Source organism: Protopterus annectens, chromosome 8.part1 (assembly GCF_019279795.1).
Source record: "Protopterus annectens isolate FY-2018-M chromosome 8.part1, PAN1.0, whole genome shotgun sequence".
NCBI lineage: Eukaryota > Metazoa > Chordata > Ceratodontiformes > Protopteridae > Protopterus > Protopterus annectens.
Genome location: NC_056742.1, coordinates 318,313,860 through 318,331,166, shown reverse-complemented (window position 1 = coordinate 318,331,166; position 17,307 = coordinate 318,313,860). Strand labels below are relative to the sequence as shown.

Here is a 17,307-nt window from a genome sequence, read left to right as displayed (position 1 = left end):
CTCCATCCAAATATTACAAATATTTTGCATGTTTCCATTTTTAAATCACAGTTAGTTAGCCACTTTACTGATGCCTGTTTGCTGATGCTTCTAGTTAAATACTTAAATTCTTTTAAATATCTGTTTCTCTCTTTCCATCAATCAGCTTAATTAATCAAATGCAATTTTCTCTCCTTCAAAATGCTTATGTGAATATATATATATATATATATATATATATATATATATATATATATATATATATCTATACACACACACACACACACACATATATATATATATATATATATATATACACACACACATATATATATATATATATATATATATATATATATATATATATGTGTGTGTGTGTGTGTCCCTTGCTTAATCGAAATTACACTTACCCGAATTTGAAAAATGCGAGACAGCTTCACCGAACACTTAATAACCCACAGCAATGAATCACCGGTATTTTTTACAGGGAAACTAACCACTTTGCCACCAGGGTAAACTGTGCCCTTTTCCCCAGTGTAGTGCGATCTCAGAGTTGGTATATTTAGTTAGAGGGTGTGGGGAGCGAAGCCCCTCACTTGCATGGGTTTAATTTGCTTCTGTTTTTTTTATGTGTGTGTGTGTGTGTGTGTGTGTGTGTGTGTGTGTGTGTGTCCTGGTGGCCAAGTGATTAGTTTCCCTGTAAAAAATATCTGTCAGTTGTGCTTTGGGTTATTCAGTGTTTGGTGAAGTTGTCTCACATTTTTCAGATTCGGGTAAGTGTAGTTCCAATTAAACAAAATAGACCCATATATATATATATATATATATATATATATATATATATATATATATATATATATATATATATATGGGTCTATATTAGATCACCAAATGCTTAAAAAAGCGAACAGTGATTAATCGACCCTATGTAAGCTAAAGCTTACAATGTCGAAGTGTCAGAACAGCGATTTCTTTCCCAGGGAAAATAAAATCGCTGTTCCAACAAAAAAATAAAAAAAAATAAAAAACAATTTCAAACATTATATTAAGTTAGGGGCTTCACCCCCCCCCCCTCCTACTTAAATATACCAACTCCGAGACTGCACTACAGTGCTGAAAACGGCAATATTTTGCATTTTCAGCCTTTTAAGTTCGACCAAGACCCATTCGAAAGATTTGGTCTTCTAATATAGACCCTATATATATATATATATATATATATCTATATATATCTATATATATCTATATATATATATATATATATATATATATATATATAAACAATAAAGTTATTATGAATTTTATATCTATTACATTGATACCGACCCTTTAACAGGTTTTTCATTACTAGATGTATTTCTACCCAAAGTAATTTTGCTTTCTACCTTTTTGTTGGGTTTAATCATATGCTCATTCTCATAACTCAGCAACCAGTAATATGCATGCCTAATATAATGCACTGGTTTATACTGGGTGCACTTTAGTCCTTGGCTCCGGCAATTGCTTGAAAATGGCATATGGATCAGCCCACGTCCCCAGTTATAAAATTATGGAGAGAGCATCATGGAACATTTGCTATGACTGATGACAGTGGTATTGTATGATGAAGAAATTTAAAAGGAGGCATGAGATATAATATGGCAAATGACTTGAGAAAAGCTGGTTGTAATCTTGAAAAAGGAAAATTCTAGTAATAGCATTTTGTAGGAAATATGCTTCTAACTGTTATGCATAGGAGACATTTAAATACAAGAGCATTTATTTCCAAATTGTCTGTTTCCTAAACAGTTTTGGACAAGATTGAGCATAGCTCAGGGGCATGTCACATGGTCACAAATAATTTATGAGGACTTAAAGTTGGATGCATTTTGAGACCTAAGTACATCAGAGAGGCTAGTAAAATTTTTATATTTGTTATTTTTCTAGTAAATGAGGTAGAAGCACAGAACATAGATTGTTACAAATATAAAGCAGCTTGAAGTACGTCTACAGCATTATGAAGGCAGCATTAAATGTGACAGTAACGGATTTTAAGTTTTGAGATATACCTACACTGAGTAGACAGTAGATTAATAAAACGTGTTTCATACTTCCTACTCTTCATTGAAAAAAAGCCATAAGATCTTTTCCTTCACATGAACTGTCACCGGAACAGACAGATGTTAGTTGAATACTATCTGAAGGACAGTGTATCAGGATTGCAGCACCCACTTCATACTGCTAAAGTCTTATTGATGTTCTGGAGACCCCATCGTTATGTCATGCCTTGGTTACCCAGTGACAGGATAAGGGGAAGACGATGACGTCCATGTGTTGTATTAAAGAAGGAATATTATGGGATGTTGCATAAAGTCTGCATTATTTTATTCTGAATCATGTCAACTGGCTTACTGCAATTTCTGTGATTCTTGATTCAGCAAAACAGTTCTAGTGAAAAGCACTTTTGGCAAACTAAAAAAAGAGGGTTTTTTTTGTAATGGGGCAGGTTCCTTGTACCCTCTGCTATGCGAAGATACTCCCCCACATGCACACACACAGCCACCTAACTCACATAACAGTGGGAAAAGGACAAAGTCAGGTTCACCAAAAGTGATTTTCAGTTGATCTGTTTTGCTGCATCGTGACATGTAAATTGTCTTAATATATAATCAGGATCTCATTTTCTTTTATAGCTGAAAGTCACTTACTGCAATATCAAGTGCAATTCTTTTCTATGCTAATATTCTGGCTTCTGAAACTCCAAAGTAAGTTTTGTTAACTGGAATCCATGGTCCAGGTAAAGATTCATAAGCAAAGGGTGTGAAGATTAAGGCAGTTTGCTAAACCTGCAATGAGTAATGTTAGTTTAAAATGTAAAGTGATGTCAATGCTAAGTATTTTATTTAATAGTCAACATCTCCAAATGCATTCTCAGTAAGAACTTAAACTAGTATTTTTACAGTGAAGTAACTCTATGATGCTATATTGTATTTTTTTGTCCCCATACCTTTAGTAGGTTGTACTCTTATACTTTATAACTTCCCGGCTAGGTACTTCTTGAATTGACAAATGTGAAGAAATTCATGACTCTTTCCTTTGTTCAAGTAGCTAAGTAATGTCCATGTAGCATGTTATGCTAAATGGATAGTATGATTCATTTATTCATACATTTATTTTAAATATATTAGAGGCCTTTGAATTCTACTACTTCAGTAAACATCCAAACCAAAGAGTAAAAAAGCTCACACAGACAAACCAATTAGTAAATAGTGCAAGAAAAGCCTAGCCTATGCTAGAATTTTCACTGTGCGATACCTTAAACGTCCTGTAATATATGAGCACCTACAAGGATGCATGGATCCAAGATTCACCCCTCTAAGAGAAGGAAACCAGTCTGGTGGACCCCTGCCATAAACAGGCTATACAATAGAAGGAGGAAACTAGTTCAGAAAAAAAGCAAATCCCAAGAAGGAAAGACAACCCTGATCAGTATCAGTAAAAAACTAAGGTCCCTCATAAAATCATCCAAGGCTAACTTCAAAAGAAAAATAGCCAAGGATTCAAAAGATAACTACAAAGCCTTCTTTAGCTATATTAAGAATCTAAGTGGCAACTCGCAGATATGCACTGAACTAGTGCAAAATAACACAAAATATACTGAACCTACTGATATTGCCAACATCCTGGCAGATAGATTCAGTGCAAACTTCACCCCCCCTCTCACCCCCAAAAGGGCCCACAACAATACCAGAAAAGTGTAGTGTCCCGGAAATCACAGATGCACAGGTGAAAATAGCCCTTTCAAAAGACAAAAACACAGTGTCAATGGGGCCAGATGGTGTCCCAGGCTGTGTCTTGCACGAACTACAGAATGAACTAACCTCTCACCTAAACACGCTGTTCAACCTCAGCCTCTCCACAGGCTACATGCCCATAGAGTGGTGCACAGTAACGGTTATTCCACTCCACAAAGGAGGGACCACAACTGACCCTGGTAACTATCACCCCATAAGCCTGACTAGCCTGGTCTGCAAGGCTATGGACGCATCATCATGGAACTCATTAACAAAGACATTTGGAATCTCCAAACACTTAACCCGACCCAGTTCGGCTTTGTTAAGGGCAGATCATGCCTACTAAACCTGGTTGACTTCTTTGTGACAGTCACCAAGGCCATAGATGAGGGAAAGGTTGTTCACACAGCCTACCTTGACCTCGCCAAAGCTTTTAACACCATTCCCCACTCGGGTATTACAGAAAAACTCACCAGCCTGAACATAAACCCCTACGTCACGAGATGGGTTGCCAACTGGTAACTAACGTCTGTCTGTTCAGGTGAAGGAAAAGATCTTATGGCTTTTGTTCAATGAAGAGTAGGAAGTATGAAACACGTTTTATTAATCTACTGTCTGCTCAGTGTAGGTATAACTCACATAGTAAGAATAGTGGGCTCCAGGTCCGACTCTAAACCAGTCACAAGTGGTGTCCTGCAAGGCTTGGTCCTGGGACCCCTACTGTTCAGCATATACTTCTCAGAAGTACAGGCAAACACAGGAGGACTATGGCCAACCAAGTTCACTGATGACTGCAAACTGGGAGCCATAATTGACTCTCTGGCTGACACAGACATCCTCTAAAAGGGCCTTACTGAGATGGACACCTGGTGTCAAAGTCATGGCCTTAAGCATGCCAAAAAATGCATAGTCATCCCATTTGGAAAAAACAAAACACCCACAAATTACCACATAGGTGGCAGCCCCCTTAATACAGAAGAGGTAATAAGAGATCTGGGGAGCCAGGTAGATAGTAATCTCTCCTTTGACAATCATATTGCCAAAGTAGTTAAGAAATCCTTCTATGTGGCCCATCTAATTACTAAAAGGTTCGCATCTAGAAATAAAGAGGTTATAGTGCCTCTGTACTCACTTACTCAGAGGTGATTTTTGCCTGACTTACAAAGCCATGTCCAACTCAGAATTGATGGACATGCTCCACCTAAAGAAATCCAAGTCACTGCAAGCCACACGCTCTAGTGAGCTAAACCTCACCACAACAATAAATAGAACATGCTGGAGGGATAGATTCCTGTCACAGAGACTCCCCATGCTTTGGAACAAAATTCCAACTTCATTAGGCAGTGCCCTTCACTAACACTCTTCAAGAGAAACCTTGACGAGTGGATGGGTAACAGAAAATACACCCCTGGGATCACTTCATTGGCTCTTCCTGACAGAGGATCAGTTAATTAATCAATGGGGCAGCGAAAGCCAACACACTCTGGCTAGGCTTATAAATGCCCTCGGGCGGATAGCCTAGTACCTACCTATGAACCTATAATAGAGGTTCATGGGATGTATGCAAATGACCCCTTAAGGACATGAAGTATTTCAGCTGTATGGTTTCTGAATGTCCATGACTTTTTACCTTTTTTTTAAGTCTTTGTGGATACAACAAAGCCAAATCCCACTTGCTGCAGACATGCATGTTTTTGACATCTTATGACCTCATCAGCACAACATAAGTAGACTGTTTGGCTATACTTTAGAAACACAGGGTCTTTAACCCAGCTGATGTCCATAACCATTAAGGTGTCTGCAAAATATCCCAACTAACATCATGGACATTCAGAAGTCATACAGCTGAAACACTTGATGTCACTTACTGTAAACATGAAATCTACGGAGGCAATACTCTACCAACTAAAAGCCCTAATAACTAAAAACACTTTTGTTACAGCCTTTACTGTTCTAGATTTTAAGAAACCTGTCCAAACATACTGGCTGTGTATAATGCAGTTCAGTGCATTCTTTATTTTTTTCCAGCTAATGCTTATGGTGGTTCCTATTAGAAGACCAAAGACGCATATTTTCGAATGTGCCTTGGTCGAACTTAAAAGACTGAAACAGCAAAATATCAAAGCGGCTTTTAAGCGAATTCTTTCCCTGGGAAAGAATCCGCTTGGCCACTTTGTTACTTTGCTGTTTTCGGCACTGTAGTGCGGTCTCGGAGTTGGTATATTTAAGTAGGGGGGGTGAAGCCCCCCACTTAATGTAATGTTTAAAGTGTCTTGTTTTTTATTTTTTTTTTGTTGGAACAGCGATTTTTTTCCCATGGAAAAAAATCGCTGTTCTAACAGTTCGACATTGTAAGCTTTCACTTACATAGGGTCGATTAATCACCGTTTGCTTTTTTAAGCGTTCAGTAATCTAATATAGACCCTGCTTATGGCACATCTTCTTCAAGTTTGTTGATGTGAGAGCTGATGTCATATTGGTAGTCTGTCTTGGCTGATGCATGCAGGCAGGTATTGTATTAAAGAAGAAATGTTATGGGTTGTTGCGTAAAGTCTGCATTATTGTATTCTGAATCATGTCATCTGGCTTACAGCAATTTCTGTGACTCTTGATTCAGCAACACTGTTCTAGTTTATGTAGTCCTTTCACAGTTTTATCCAGTTTTGGTGCATGTTGGGGTGCAGGATTTCAGTTCTGGTCTCCAGGTACATAATGTTCTGTAAATGACCCATGTTAACACTGATAAGGGAAAGATCCTGCAGCTTTCAGATGACCTGATGTCAAATCCAGAAAAACTCCGATGATATTGATTATTACCACACACTGATTTACTTGAACTTGTGCATTGGCTGGCTTATCTGCTCATCAGTGGCAAAACATTTAATACTTGCAGTATATGGCTGGGGATCCATGATAATAGAGCTAGTGCAAAAGCAGAAATTTTTTATCAAAAGGTGTCCTTCTCTCTCTGTTCTTTCACAAACTTCTGACTGGCAGCCGTTCCGCCCCTGACTTTGAGAAGTTTGAAGTTAACTTGTTTCAAATGTTCTCGGTTTGCTGCTGTTTTTTTAGGTTCTGATCTCAGAATGTACCATTATGTAATGTAACATCACACAATTGTTTGTTCCTTGGAAACACTGGTCCTGAAACTCCTGGAAACAGATTTCATCTCTTCATGCATTTTCTCATATCTCTCAAAAATATATTATATTAAGAACAGTACTTACCTGGTTTGTTATTGAGCTATTTGTACAACATATTATTTGTTTTACCAGTGAAATATTTCTCATTTTTGTTTTTTAGTTGTATGCTTTAAAAAACATGTTTTTGTTCTATTATTCCCTAGAACTTGCTAAGAAAGGGGCACCTCTGGGGAGTCAATTGGAGGGGGAGTGAGGTTACCAAATTGCCATATTAATAAATACATTGTTATTGGCAGTATGTTGCTATTCCTCCTGTTCTGTGTGCATTTGGCTTGTACACTTTTGAAGGTGTTAAACATATGTGTGACTATGTTTTATTTTGTGAATGCAGGCCACAAACACTGATAAATCTTAAAAAGCAGCTTCATTTTTCACTCCAAATTCTTTGGACCTGGCCAAAATTTATTCAAATGTGTGTTCTAGTTACTGATTTTTCACCCATGTTTATTCTTTCTTTCATTTTGGCTTCCCTTTGTTTTATCCTGGTTCATAGGTTGATAACTGCTTTCACTGCTGCTCTCCCTTAAAAACCATTACTTTCCATTTCAAGGTGTGCTTAGGCACAGTGTAATTCCTTACAGAGTCTGCACAACTTTAAACATGTTTAATTTGATTGGTCCTTAAATTTAATTTCTTTTTTGTTTCTATGCAGATTTGGCAAGATCTGAAAAGGAAATCAAGAAATTGCAGAATGACCTTACTTCAGACAGAGAAAAGCACAAACAGGAGATGACAAAAGTGGAGCAACAAATAGCTCGACTGGAAGTTGAAATCAGCGATGTTCAAAAAGTCTGTGCACAAAAAGAGCAGGTCAGTTTGTGTGTTTGTGCAGTGTGTGCTTGTCTGAATATTCCTCTGCAGAGCCTGTGAACAGCAAGCCTGCAATGCAGTCATGTGCCAGTAAAACTGAATAATGTCAATGTTTACAAATACTTTGAAATGCAGGTGAGTAACTGGTACATACTGGTCAGTCTGTAAAGATGGTCTGCAGGAGAAATACCAATGAACAGAGAGGGGGTAGGACAGTGACATGTTTTATGCAGTGGCGTTAGTATGTCAGTTACAAAGCAGGTACAGAGTGTGGTGTGTTATTTGTGAGTGATCACTGTTAGAGAAATTGGTCAACTCACTGTTACATTACATGTTGACGGGAGAAAAGACCACATTATGAGTCTTCATTTCTGCCTCCATTTCTGTTTTATAGTTGGTTGCTTCAGACTTCACTAAAATACATCTAACTTATTTTTTCTTTCCTTAACAGTCTTTAAAAGTTTAGTAATATCAGCTGTACAATAAAGGTGCATGAGCATCTGATCTGAATATTGGAGGCTGCAGATTAATAATAGAAGACCCTGGCCTACAAATGATACTTTTCTAGCCAAACTTTTTTAATTACCCATTGGATGAACAGGCAAATGCAAGTCAAAAGAATCTAAAAATATTACTTTGGGGGTTTATATATGTATTTGTACTTATAATCCAGCTTTTATTTATTTATTTGTTGTTAGTCCCACTAGTCCAGTGTCTACTTTTCAGGCGGGAAGACCTGAATTGGTATTCATACTGACTAGGGGAAATTTGGCCAGGGCACCAGGAAACTTCCCCCTAATCTTTTTATTAATAAGTGCCGTGGGATCATCTACAGCCATCTAAGCTACCACCACCACTGGCAGATGAAGTCTTCCTTTAATATCACATTTGAAGGCCAGCACGCTCAGGAGTGCAGCACCCCTTATGCTGCTCTGCATTGTCAGTACTGGAAGAAGTTCCCCAGTTATATAAAACACCCTTCAAGAAATTATACCCCACACAAACTACTAAATAGAATCAGCTGTTTGGTCACTGTAAGACTACCACACATTGTAGAAGGGACAGACCCACAAACAAAGGGGTAGTCCATTCATAGTTTGCAGACAAAAAATGTTGATATCTTAAGGTATACAGTAAGGAGTTGGAAGCAAGCTTATTAAATACAGGGAGGCAGTTCTTGAAGTTGGCAATTTATAGACTAGGACAACAAGTAGGAAAGCTGTCCTGTTGGCAACTGAAAGCCATTTGCTTTGTACAATGACAAGCAGTGATGCAGTTTGGCATCCATTATGGTAATTAAATAACTTCCTGTCAGTGATTCGGAGTAGCTTAGTATTAAAAGATAAGCAAACTAAAGGAAGTACGCATTCCAACTTTAGTGGTAATATGCTTTTGCTAGTGGCACTTTGGTCTTCTTATATAAGAAAACTGGTAATTTTCCACCTTAATTTCAACTGATTTACAGACATTTTGGTCTGTTGTTTCATTGTGAAAACTTAACATAAGTAGAGGGTCAAACTAGACTTCAAAATATCTAAAAGAAGATACAAAGGAGATTGGGGTACCATCAGAGCCCCAGAGAGATGGGTAGATGGATTTTGCAAGTCTGTGAGGAAATAACAGAAAATATTACTGTGGTGGTGGTGCTGTGGTAGCGTTGTCGCCTCAAAGCAAGACGTTGTGCTGTTCGATTCTCAACTATAGCGTTTTCTGTGTGGAGACATGCGTGAATGGGCGTACCTTCATTGAAGGTTGTGCATCAGGGCTGGCAAACTCGGCACATAAAAAATCTACTGCCAATCATTAGCGGACCGGAGTTCCGCTGTGATGACCCCTAACCGGGAAAAAGCCGAAAGACACAAACAATTACTTGAATTTTATTAGTGCTGGCAATGCATGTACTCAAATCAAGTCAGTTTGATACCCTGTTAAAATCATCTTATTTGTTCCAAATAGGGCTAATAGTCTTTCCATCTTTAAGCAATAACAAATCAGCAACACAAATAACTGCTTATTGGCCACTGATATATATAGATATTTATAAAAATGATAAAAGGAACTCAACCTATCATAGAGTCCTAGGATACACCACTTGTTAGTCTGGAAGAATCAGAAAGGATGTGTTCTTAGTGGATTATTAAAGCCTGGGAGTTAAGATAGCTTCCAATCTGTGAAGCAGTGCTTTCAGCAAAGCCACATTGAGAAAACCTGGTAGCAGTGGCTGAGGTCTTCTTAAGATCCAGCAAAAAAGCAACTCTTAGCAAACCTTTTCTCACCTCTGGGAATATGGCATCATTTGCATAGTGTAAGGTGATAAAAGTGATGTAGCCATTTCTGAAACCATATTGCAAGTGATTCTGAATTTTTTACAAGGCATATAATTTGTTTGTAAATAAATTACTGTAACTTTTTGCCTAAAGCTTGATGATTCGTAGTACAACTAAAATCTATCAGGCAGGAGTGATTAGCAGTCTTAAGTAAGGAGATATTCACTGCAGTTTTCCAGGTTGTTGGAATGAACAGTTTGAAGTTTTAAGTCTGAGGCTTGGAAGTCAATTGGGAGTCTATTTGAATGGATGTTAAATTGAGCTACCCTTCCTCATTCGGACATGGGGGAAGAAAGAGAAAAGATCCAAGGTAGATTTGGCTACGATAAGTTTGAAATTAAATTTGGGTTCTGAGTGGGGAGCTATGGTCATATTCTAATCATTCATTGAGAAGTTATAGGGTACTAATCAAAAGGTTACTAAAAAGTATTTTAGAATATTAGCATTTGCTTTTAGCAAAAGAGGCAACCAGAGCCAAGTACATTTAAGGAAGGTTGAACATACATATGAACTCAGTATAACAGATTCTGGTTGATTAAGGAACAGGGTCTTCCTGGTACTGTAGAAGCCAGGATTTGTCAGTTTTTAAGCCAGTTTTAAAAGAATCTGGGAGGTCTAAAAATGTTTATGCTTATTGATAGATTTTCAAAGTGTTCTGGCACACTGTTTTATAATTTAACTTGGTGTTAAGCTGCATGGACAGGAAAGGGTATGTAATAACATAAACTCCATACGTAGTTATGGGGAAAATGCTGCCTTGAATTTTGAGGACCATCTCTGTGAATTGCTGCATTTGGCCATCTGTCACATGTTTAGAAATGGTCATTCCAGCATGTAGTAGAGAGCTTAGTAGGAGCATTAAATCTTTGGACTGAAAAATTGGGTAACCATCAATAGCAAGTGAGCTACTTTTTGGTTGTTTGAATGACCATGATGATGGCCACTAATGATCATCGCCATCATCATCAACCACCTTTTTCCAATTTTCTACATGGAGTGAGGTCAGTAGTTACCATTTTTCTTCAATAGTCATACCTGGCTTTCAGGGGTGCTCTCGAATGCAGTCCATATATCACTTTGCTGGATGCCCTTGTCTCTTCTTGTCTTCATCCAAATCTTCCTCATGATTTTGTCCCCTTCATTCCTGCACATGTTCTCAAACTGCCACAATATGTTCTCTTTGACCTTCTTGGCAATTGGAGTTATTTTGGATTCTGCTCTGATGTCCTCATTTCTTTGTCTGTCCTGCAGTGTGTATCCTACCATATGTCTTAGGCACTTTATCCCCATCACCTCTACCTTCCTCTGCTTTGCCTTCACTGCCCATGTTTCTGTACCATACAGTAGTACTGGTTGTACCACAGTTTTGTGCACCTTACTTTTTAGCTTCTTTTGCTTTCTTCTGTCACGCACTACCCCTGACGCTGTATCATTTGGCTGCCACCCTTCTGATTCTAGCTTTGACCTCATCATTCAGACTTCCATTCTTCTCAACTTCCCCTCCCAGATACTTGAAGCTGTTCACCTATTGCACTATTTCCCCTTCAGTCTCAGTTTTCAGCTTCTTCTGACTTCCTCTGTTTGTTGCCATGACAACTATTTTGACTGTACTCAGCCTCATCCCAATTGCTTTGTTTTTTGTATTCCATTCCCCTATCATTTGCTGCTGATCTTGTTCAGAGGCTGCTTGTAATATCCCATCATCTGCATAGAGCAGCTTTGTTAATCTGTCCCCTCAGACCTGTTTGCTAATGTAGACCATCACCAGTATCAACAGCAGAGGTTTCAGAGATGAATCCTGATGCACACGTATTCCCCCTGACAACCCTTCTGTGAATCTAAACACTGTTTGTACTTGTGTCATTGGGTCCTTGTACATAGCCTGCAGTAATTCTACCAGTATTCATGGGACTTGGAACCATTGTAGGACTACACAAATCAGTTTTCTTGGGACCTTGTCATATTCTACTTCCAAGTCTAGGAATGCCCAGTTGAACCCCTTCGTCATCTCTAGCATGGCCACTAATAACACGGCTAAAACTCTGAAACACAAGCAGCTTAATGGCTGCTAGTTAGTATAAGTCCTAGGAGGGAATCACTTCTCTGAGATGACTGGATAGAGTATGGAAGTGATCATTTCATAAGCTGTGAATGGAGAGTGCTGAACAAGTTTAGGTTGAAATTCCCCCAGAAACGTAGAATTATTTTTATGATCTAAGAAGCAAGTGTAAGGAGAAGTCTATATAAGTTTTGTAAAGAGGAGTGAGATGGACTACAGATAAAGCAGATAAGCAGTTTTATTGGCTTCACCAGTAAAGATCTGTAATATTGGTAATGCCAACAGCTAACACTTTGAACTGACTTTTCAGTCACTCTCCATTTTTTTATATACTTTTTCATTTCTTTAGGCAATACGAAAGAGAGAGGACCTTCTGCGGAAATCAGAGTCAGACTTGCTTCAGGCCCAAACTACTCAGAAAGGGAAGGCCTTGGAAATTGATAAGCTGGCATCTGTGGTCAAAAGCCTTGAACTGGACATCCAGCGGCAGCAGAAGGAGAAAGAGAGGAAAGAGACTGAAAATGCATCCCTTAAGGAAGAGATTCAGCACCTAAAGCAGGACTTACAAGAATCCCATCAACGCTACAGAGAGTCGGGTTAGTAAGACATAAATTTCAGATTACTGTCAGCTCATTATAGTAAATTTTGATATAACCTCTAAGTTAAAGACCAAACTTTAAAGCATTTCTATAATTAGCCAATATATGCAGATGGCAGACGATGGTATTCAGCCGTTCTCCCCACAGTGGTGCATATCACGGGATCAAGGAACAGATTTTTCAGTTTTCTGGATACAGTACCAAAATCCAAACTGTCAGAGCTCAGGAAAAAGCAGACAGTTCATGGAATGTGGAATTGTTGGCTAGAACACTAATTTATTATAACTTTATTTTTTCTAATATTTAGAATTTTCAAAACATCCAGTTAGCTTTACTCGATGTTCTACATGCAAAATCTGTTTTAATTTTGCTTTTACAAGGAACCATCAAAAATTATAGCAGAACTGTTAATGACAAGAAATTGTACTTAACAATCATGACTTAATGCCTGGAGTTTTAATTCATGAAGAAGGAATTTCACTTTTGTAATAACTGTAAATCAGTGTCCCTGTAATACACTCTTCATATTACACTTGGTGTTGGTATATCTATATTGGTTGGTATATCTATGGTATATCTATATTGACAATGAATGCTGCTTTCCTATCTAGGAAACTGTGTTCAGACTAGCAGGTCTTCTGAGAACCCAGAGTTTATTCTTGCCCTATCTAGGAAAAGGGTTTCACTTCTGTGTAATCTGGTCTTTAAAGTGTATAGGAAAATGTTTTTCACACGTGAAATATGAAAATAGAGTGGTAGCAAGAAGGTCTGAAAATATCCAAGAATACCTGTCTTCTTTCCTACAAAGCACATATTCAGATGCCCTTACTGCAACCTCCACAGGACTCTAGTAATAAATAGGTGGGAAAGCCTTTTATCTGGCCCATCTAATTTCTAAAGGCATCTTCGCTAGATCCAAAGAAGTCTTAATTCCCTTTTATCAGACTCATTATTGAATACAGCACACCTTTTGACATGTATTTATCTAAAAAGTCATACAACTTGAAAGACCTCAGACTTTCATTACTAAAAATATCAGTGACCTCAAACATCTTAGTTATCGGGAGAGACTGGCAGCCCTCTTCTGTACTCAGTCTCCTACAGACTCTTCTGTGGAGATCTATGTCTAGCCTTTTGTGAAATTAGCAATGCAACTGTATTTGCTGTCCTATTCCTTCTCAAAACTAGTGGCACATCAAATATTCAGTTAAAGAAACTAAATCTTCAACAACAGATAAATAAGTTTCGTTAGCATGATAGAGTCATATCCCAATGTATTCCTCATCTCTGGAACAAACGTCCGCTACATGTCCAGCAGAGTATCACCTTTGCCACCTTCAAGATAAACCTAGATAATTGGATGGGCAACAACAAATCTGTCCTGGTCTATCTTGTCTTGCCCTCCTTGAGACTGGAGGGTAATTTTGAATAGTGTTTTTTGGCTATGCTTGAAATGGTCTGCAGACTGATTTCCTATTACTTGCCTTTGAACCTATGAAGTGTAGGCTCAAATGTAGGCTTCACTAGCAGATGCAAAGCTTCTCATCTTGATATGAGCCCATAGCATTTATTTTCTGAATATTTGCATTAAGGTTTAGGAGAAGCATTTAAGTTGCAGGTTTCAGCCTTCTTGATGGAAGCTCATCTGCTGTAGATAAAACTTGTGTTCATCTGACACATAATTATGTAGTTTGCATTTAAACAAAAAGATTCATAGTTTTGATTTCACAGTCCTACCTTTTATTTTCTTAATCTTTTCCTTCAAAGTTTTTCATCCTACTTTTCAAGGCCATTAAAGCATGAAATGGAGTGGAAGCTATATGTTGAATTCTGTTTTTCTTCATAAGGTTTTCAGACTTTACAATGGTGAAACAGGAGCAATTATTAGAAGTGAGCATTTTCTCAAATGCTATATGTATATCAGAACTTTGTCTTAGCTTTACTAGGACTGCTTGAGAACTTAAGGAAGTCATGACACACATATCCATCAGCTTTTTTCTCTCAAGGTGAATTTCTTGGCATCTACACATATAATAATGTGGTTATGATTGGGAGACCCAATAATTACCTTCTATATTACTGTTTTGCAGAGATGGTTATGTACACATAGGAAGAGAAACATGAAAACACTAGAACTACAGGTGATGTTCATAACTAAAAGCAAGCATAGTGCTGCAAAGCAATTGGTTTTGACAGATGTTTCAGAATACTAATCGTTGCAAAAAATCAATGCATAGCTTGCAGTGCTGTTTCTAGCATGTAACAACAAAGAAAGATCAACAGATTGTTTTTCATGGAGCCAGGCTATATGTAGAAAAGTACTGCTGTATGGGATCATCTAGCATGGTAGGATGAGAGATGACAGGAAGTGTAACTCATAGGGGAATAAGCTATGGGTCATGCATCTGAACTACATGGGGGGTCTAATGTGTGATAAATGGATATCATGTTAATGTCCTTCTGTTCATATGTTGCAGTATTCATTACATTAGGGATTCACGTCTGGCTGACTCCTATGTCCGAAAAGACACAAACGGCCAGCATATATAGTCCAATGCTTTATTAGGTACATTTTTATGTTCCTGATTTTGTACCTAATAAAGCGTTGGACTATATATGCTGGCCATTTGTGTCTTTTCTACTTATGGTTTGGCCGTGCAAGCTGTACGTGTGAGACGTAGTGTTTTCCTGACTCGTATGTCCGGCCAGTATACAAAGGTCTAAGTGCTACTGTAAGGTTTGTGCGACACGGCACATCATCTCACGTACATCAGCCATAAAGAGATGGGTATAAAGTGGACATTAGCATGTACCAACCCCAGAACTTTTCTGCCCCCTGTTCAATTGCCTGCTCCAGACATTCACTCTCCAGATTAGTGGCTCAGATAAGTACCCCGTAGGTGTTTTTCCTTCTTAAACTTTTTGGCTACTGTTTGTTTTTTGTTTGATTTCATGTCAACTAGGAAGGGCAAATTCAGTTTGGGAGGCAGATTCCACATAAGGACTCCCATGACCTCTGCTTGTTCTGAATAGGCCCAGACCACAACCATACCACTTGCGCTATTAGTAAGTTGTTTGTCCCAAAAACCTTTAGGAACTGTTTAGCTTCCCTTAAGCTTTACTTAGAGAACCAATGTCTTAAACATTTAGTGTGTGAGATGGAGGTTATTTCAGGTCCTTTGGATGAGCCGCAATCAAAAAACACCAAGAAATTTCGGCCTGATCTTCGTGCTGTTCCCTGTCTTCTGGGAGTCTCTCTGAGACCGATGTAGGCCCGGAGGCTGTACTGGAGTCGGTGGATGTTCCTTCAGCAGGTACCATGGGGGAAACCCTGAAGGAGTCCACCAGCATGTCCATGAGGGAATTGCAGGCATCTGACTTGGGCAAAATGGGGGAACCACAGCTTGTAATTTCCGAAGGCCCGCATGATGTCACCCAAATCACTGTGCAGGAGGATGTGCATATGGACATTTTGGCATGCAAGCCAATGTCGGGCCCATCCACCTTCCATCACATGGAAGCTTCCAAGAAGAAAAAACTAAAAACTAAACACATTGCTCCTGTTCAACAGGCCTTTTCACAAAGCCTGTTCAATGCCTTTGTGGCCCTGCATCAGCCTTCTCCTTCTTCTGTTCCCCTTCAGGCCTTCTCTACATCAACTCCCTTCAGGAGGACATCTGCTGACTCTTCCTCAAATGAAGAGGAATCTTCAGGAGATGAGTCTTTGGCTTACTCCACCAAAATAGCTTCCCCTCTGGGTTATGCTTCTCCAGAGGAGGAGTCTAATGGTACGGATTCTTCTGGAGAGGATATTACCTTTGGGAAAACTGTCTTGAAAATGAAAACATTTTTTCAAATAGGACTGCTGTCAAGTTTCAGATATACAAAAGAGATATTATGATCTGTTGCAGATGGATTCTCTATCCCCTTCTGCCATTCCCCCAGTTCTGCCAGCTTTCTTGGATGCCATTACAGCTGCATCTAAACACCTGGAGTCTCCACCTCCTGCTCCCAAGTGTCCTGATAGGTTTTACAAAGTGTCTGAGGACTCTAAATTCCTTTTCAAAGCCCCTTCGGCAGACCCAGCTACCATTTGAGTCTCAGCTGATAAGGCATTCAAATTACTGCCCTATTCCTCTTTATTGCCCTACAGTGTAATGGAGAGACTGGTGAAAAAAGTTTAAACCTCTTCCACTCTGGCCTTCAGGGTGACTAATTATCAGACCCACATGGCCAAGTACTCTCTAGCTCTCCTATCAGACACAGAAAAGCTCCTCTCAGAGCTCCCGGACTCTGCTACCAAGGCTAAACTGTCTGCTATCCTCAACTTTTCTGCCCAGGTTACTAGGCATTCTATCAAGTGCAGTTATGATGCTGCAGATGCCTCAGCCAGCACCGTAGCTTCTGAGTCAGTCTTGAGGAGATATTCCTGGCTCAGGTTACAACCCCTATCTAATGATATCAAGGCCAAACTGATGGATGCCCCTGTGGACAATGAAGCCTTATTTGGCAGCTCAGCTACAGACCTTTTAAATTCTTACAGGGCAAAAGCAAGGA

At 38.8% G+C, this 17,307-nt stretch overlaps 1 protein-coding gene across 1 annotated transcript in view; it reads left to right on the top strand.

Moving 5' to 3' along the window:
* The window catches only part of PMFBP1 (polyamine modulated factor 1 binding protein 1), a 3,624,986-nt gene that overhangs the window by 3,044,662 nt on the left and 563,017 nt on the right, over positions 1–17,307 (top strand). Inside the window, exons 29-30 of the mRNA XM_044081904.1 lie at positions 7,608–7,765; positions 12,501–12,747. Of these exons, the coding sequence (XP_043937839.1) occupies positions 7,608–7,765; positions 12,501–12,747 (405 nt within the window). The remainder of the gene's footprint in view (positions 1–7,607; positions 7,766–12,500; positions 12,748–17,307) is intronic.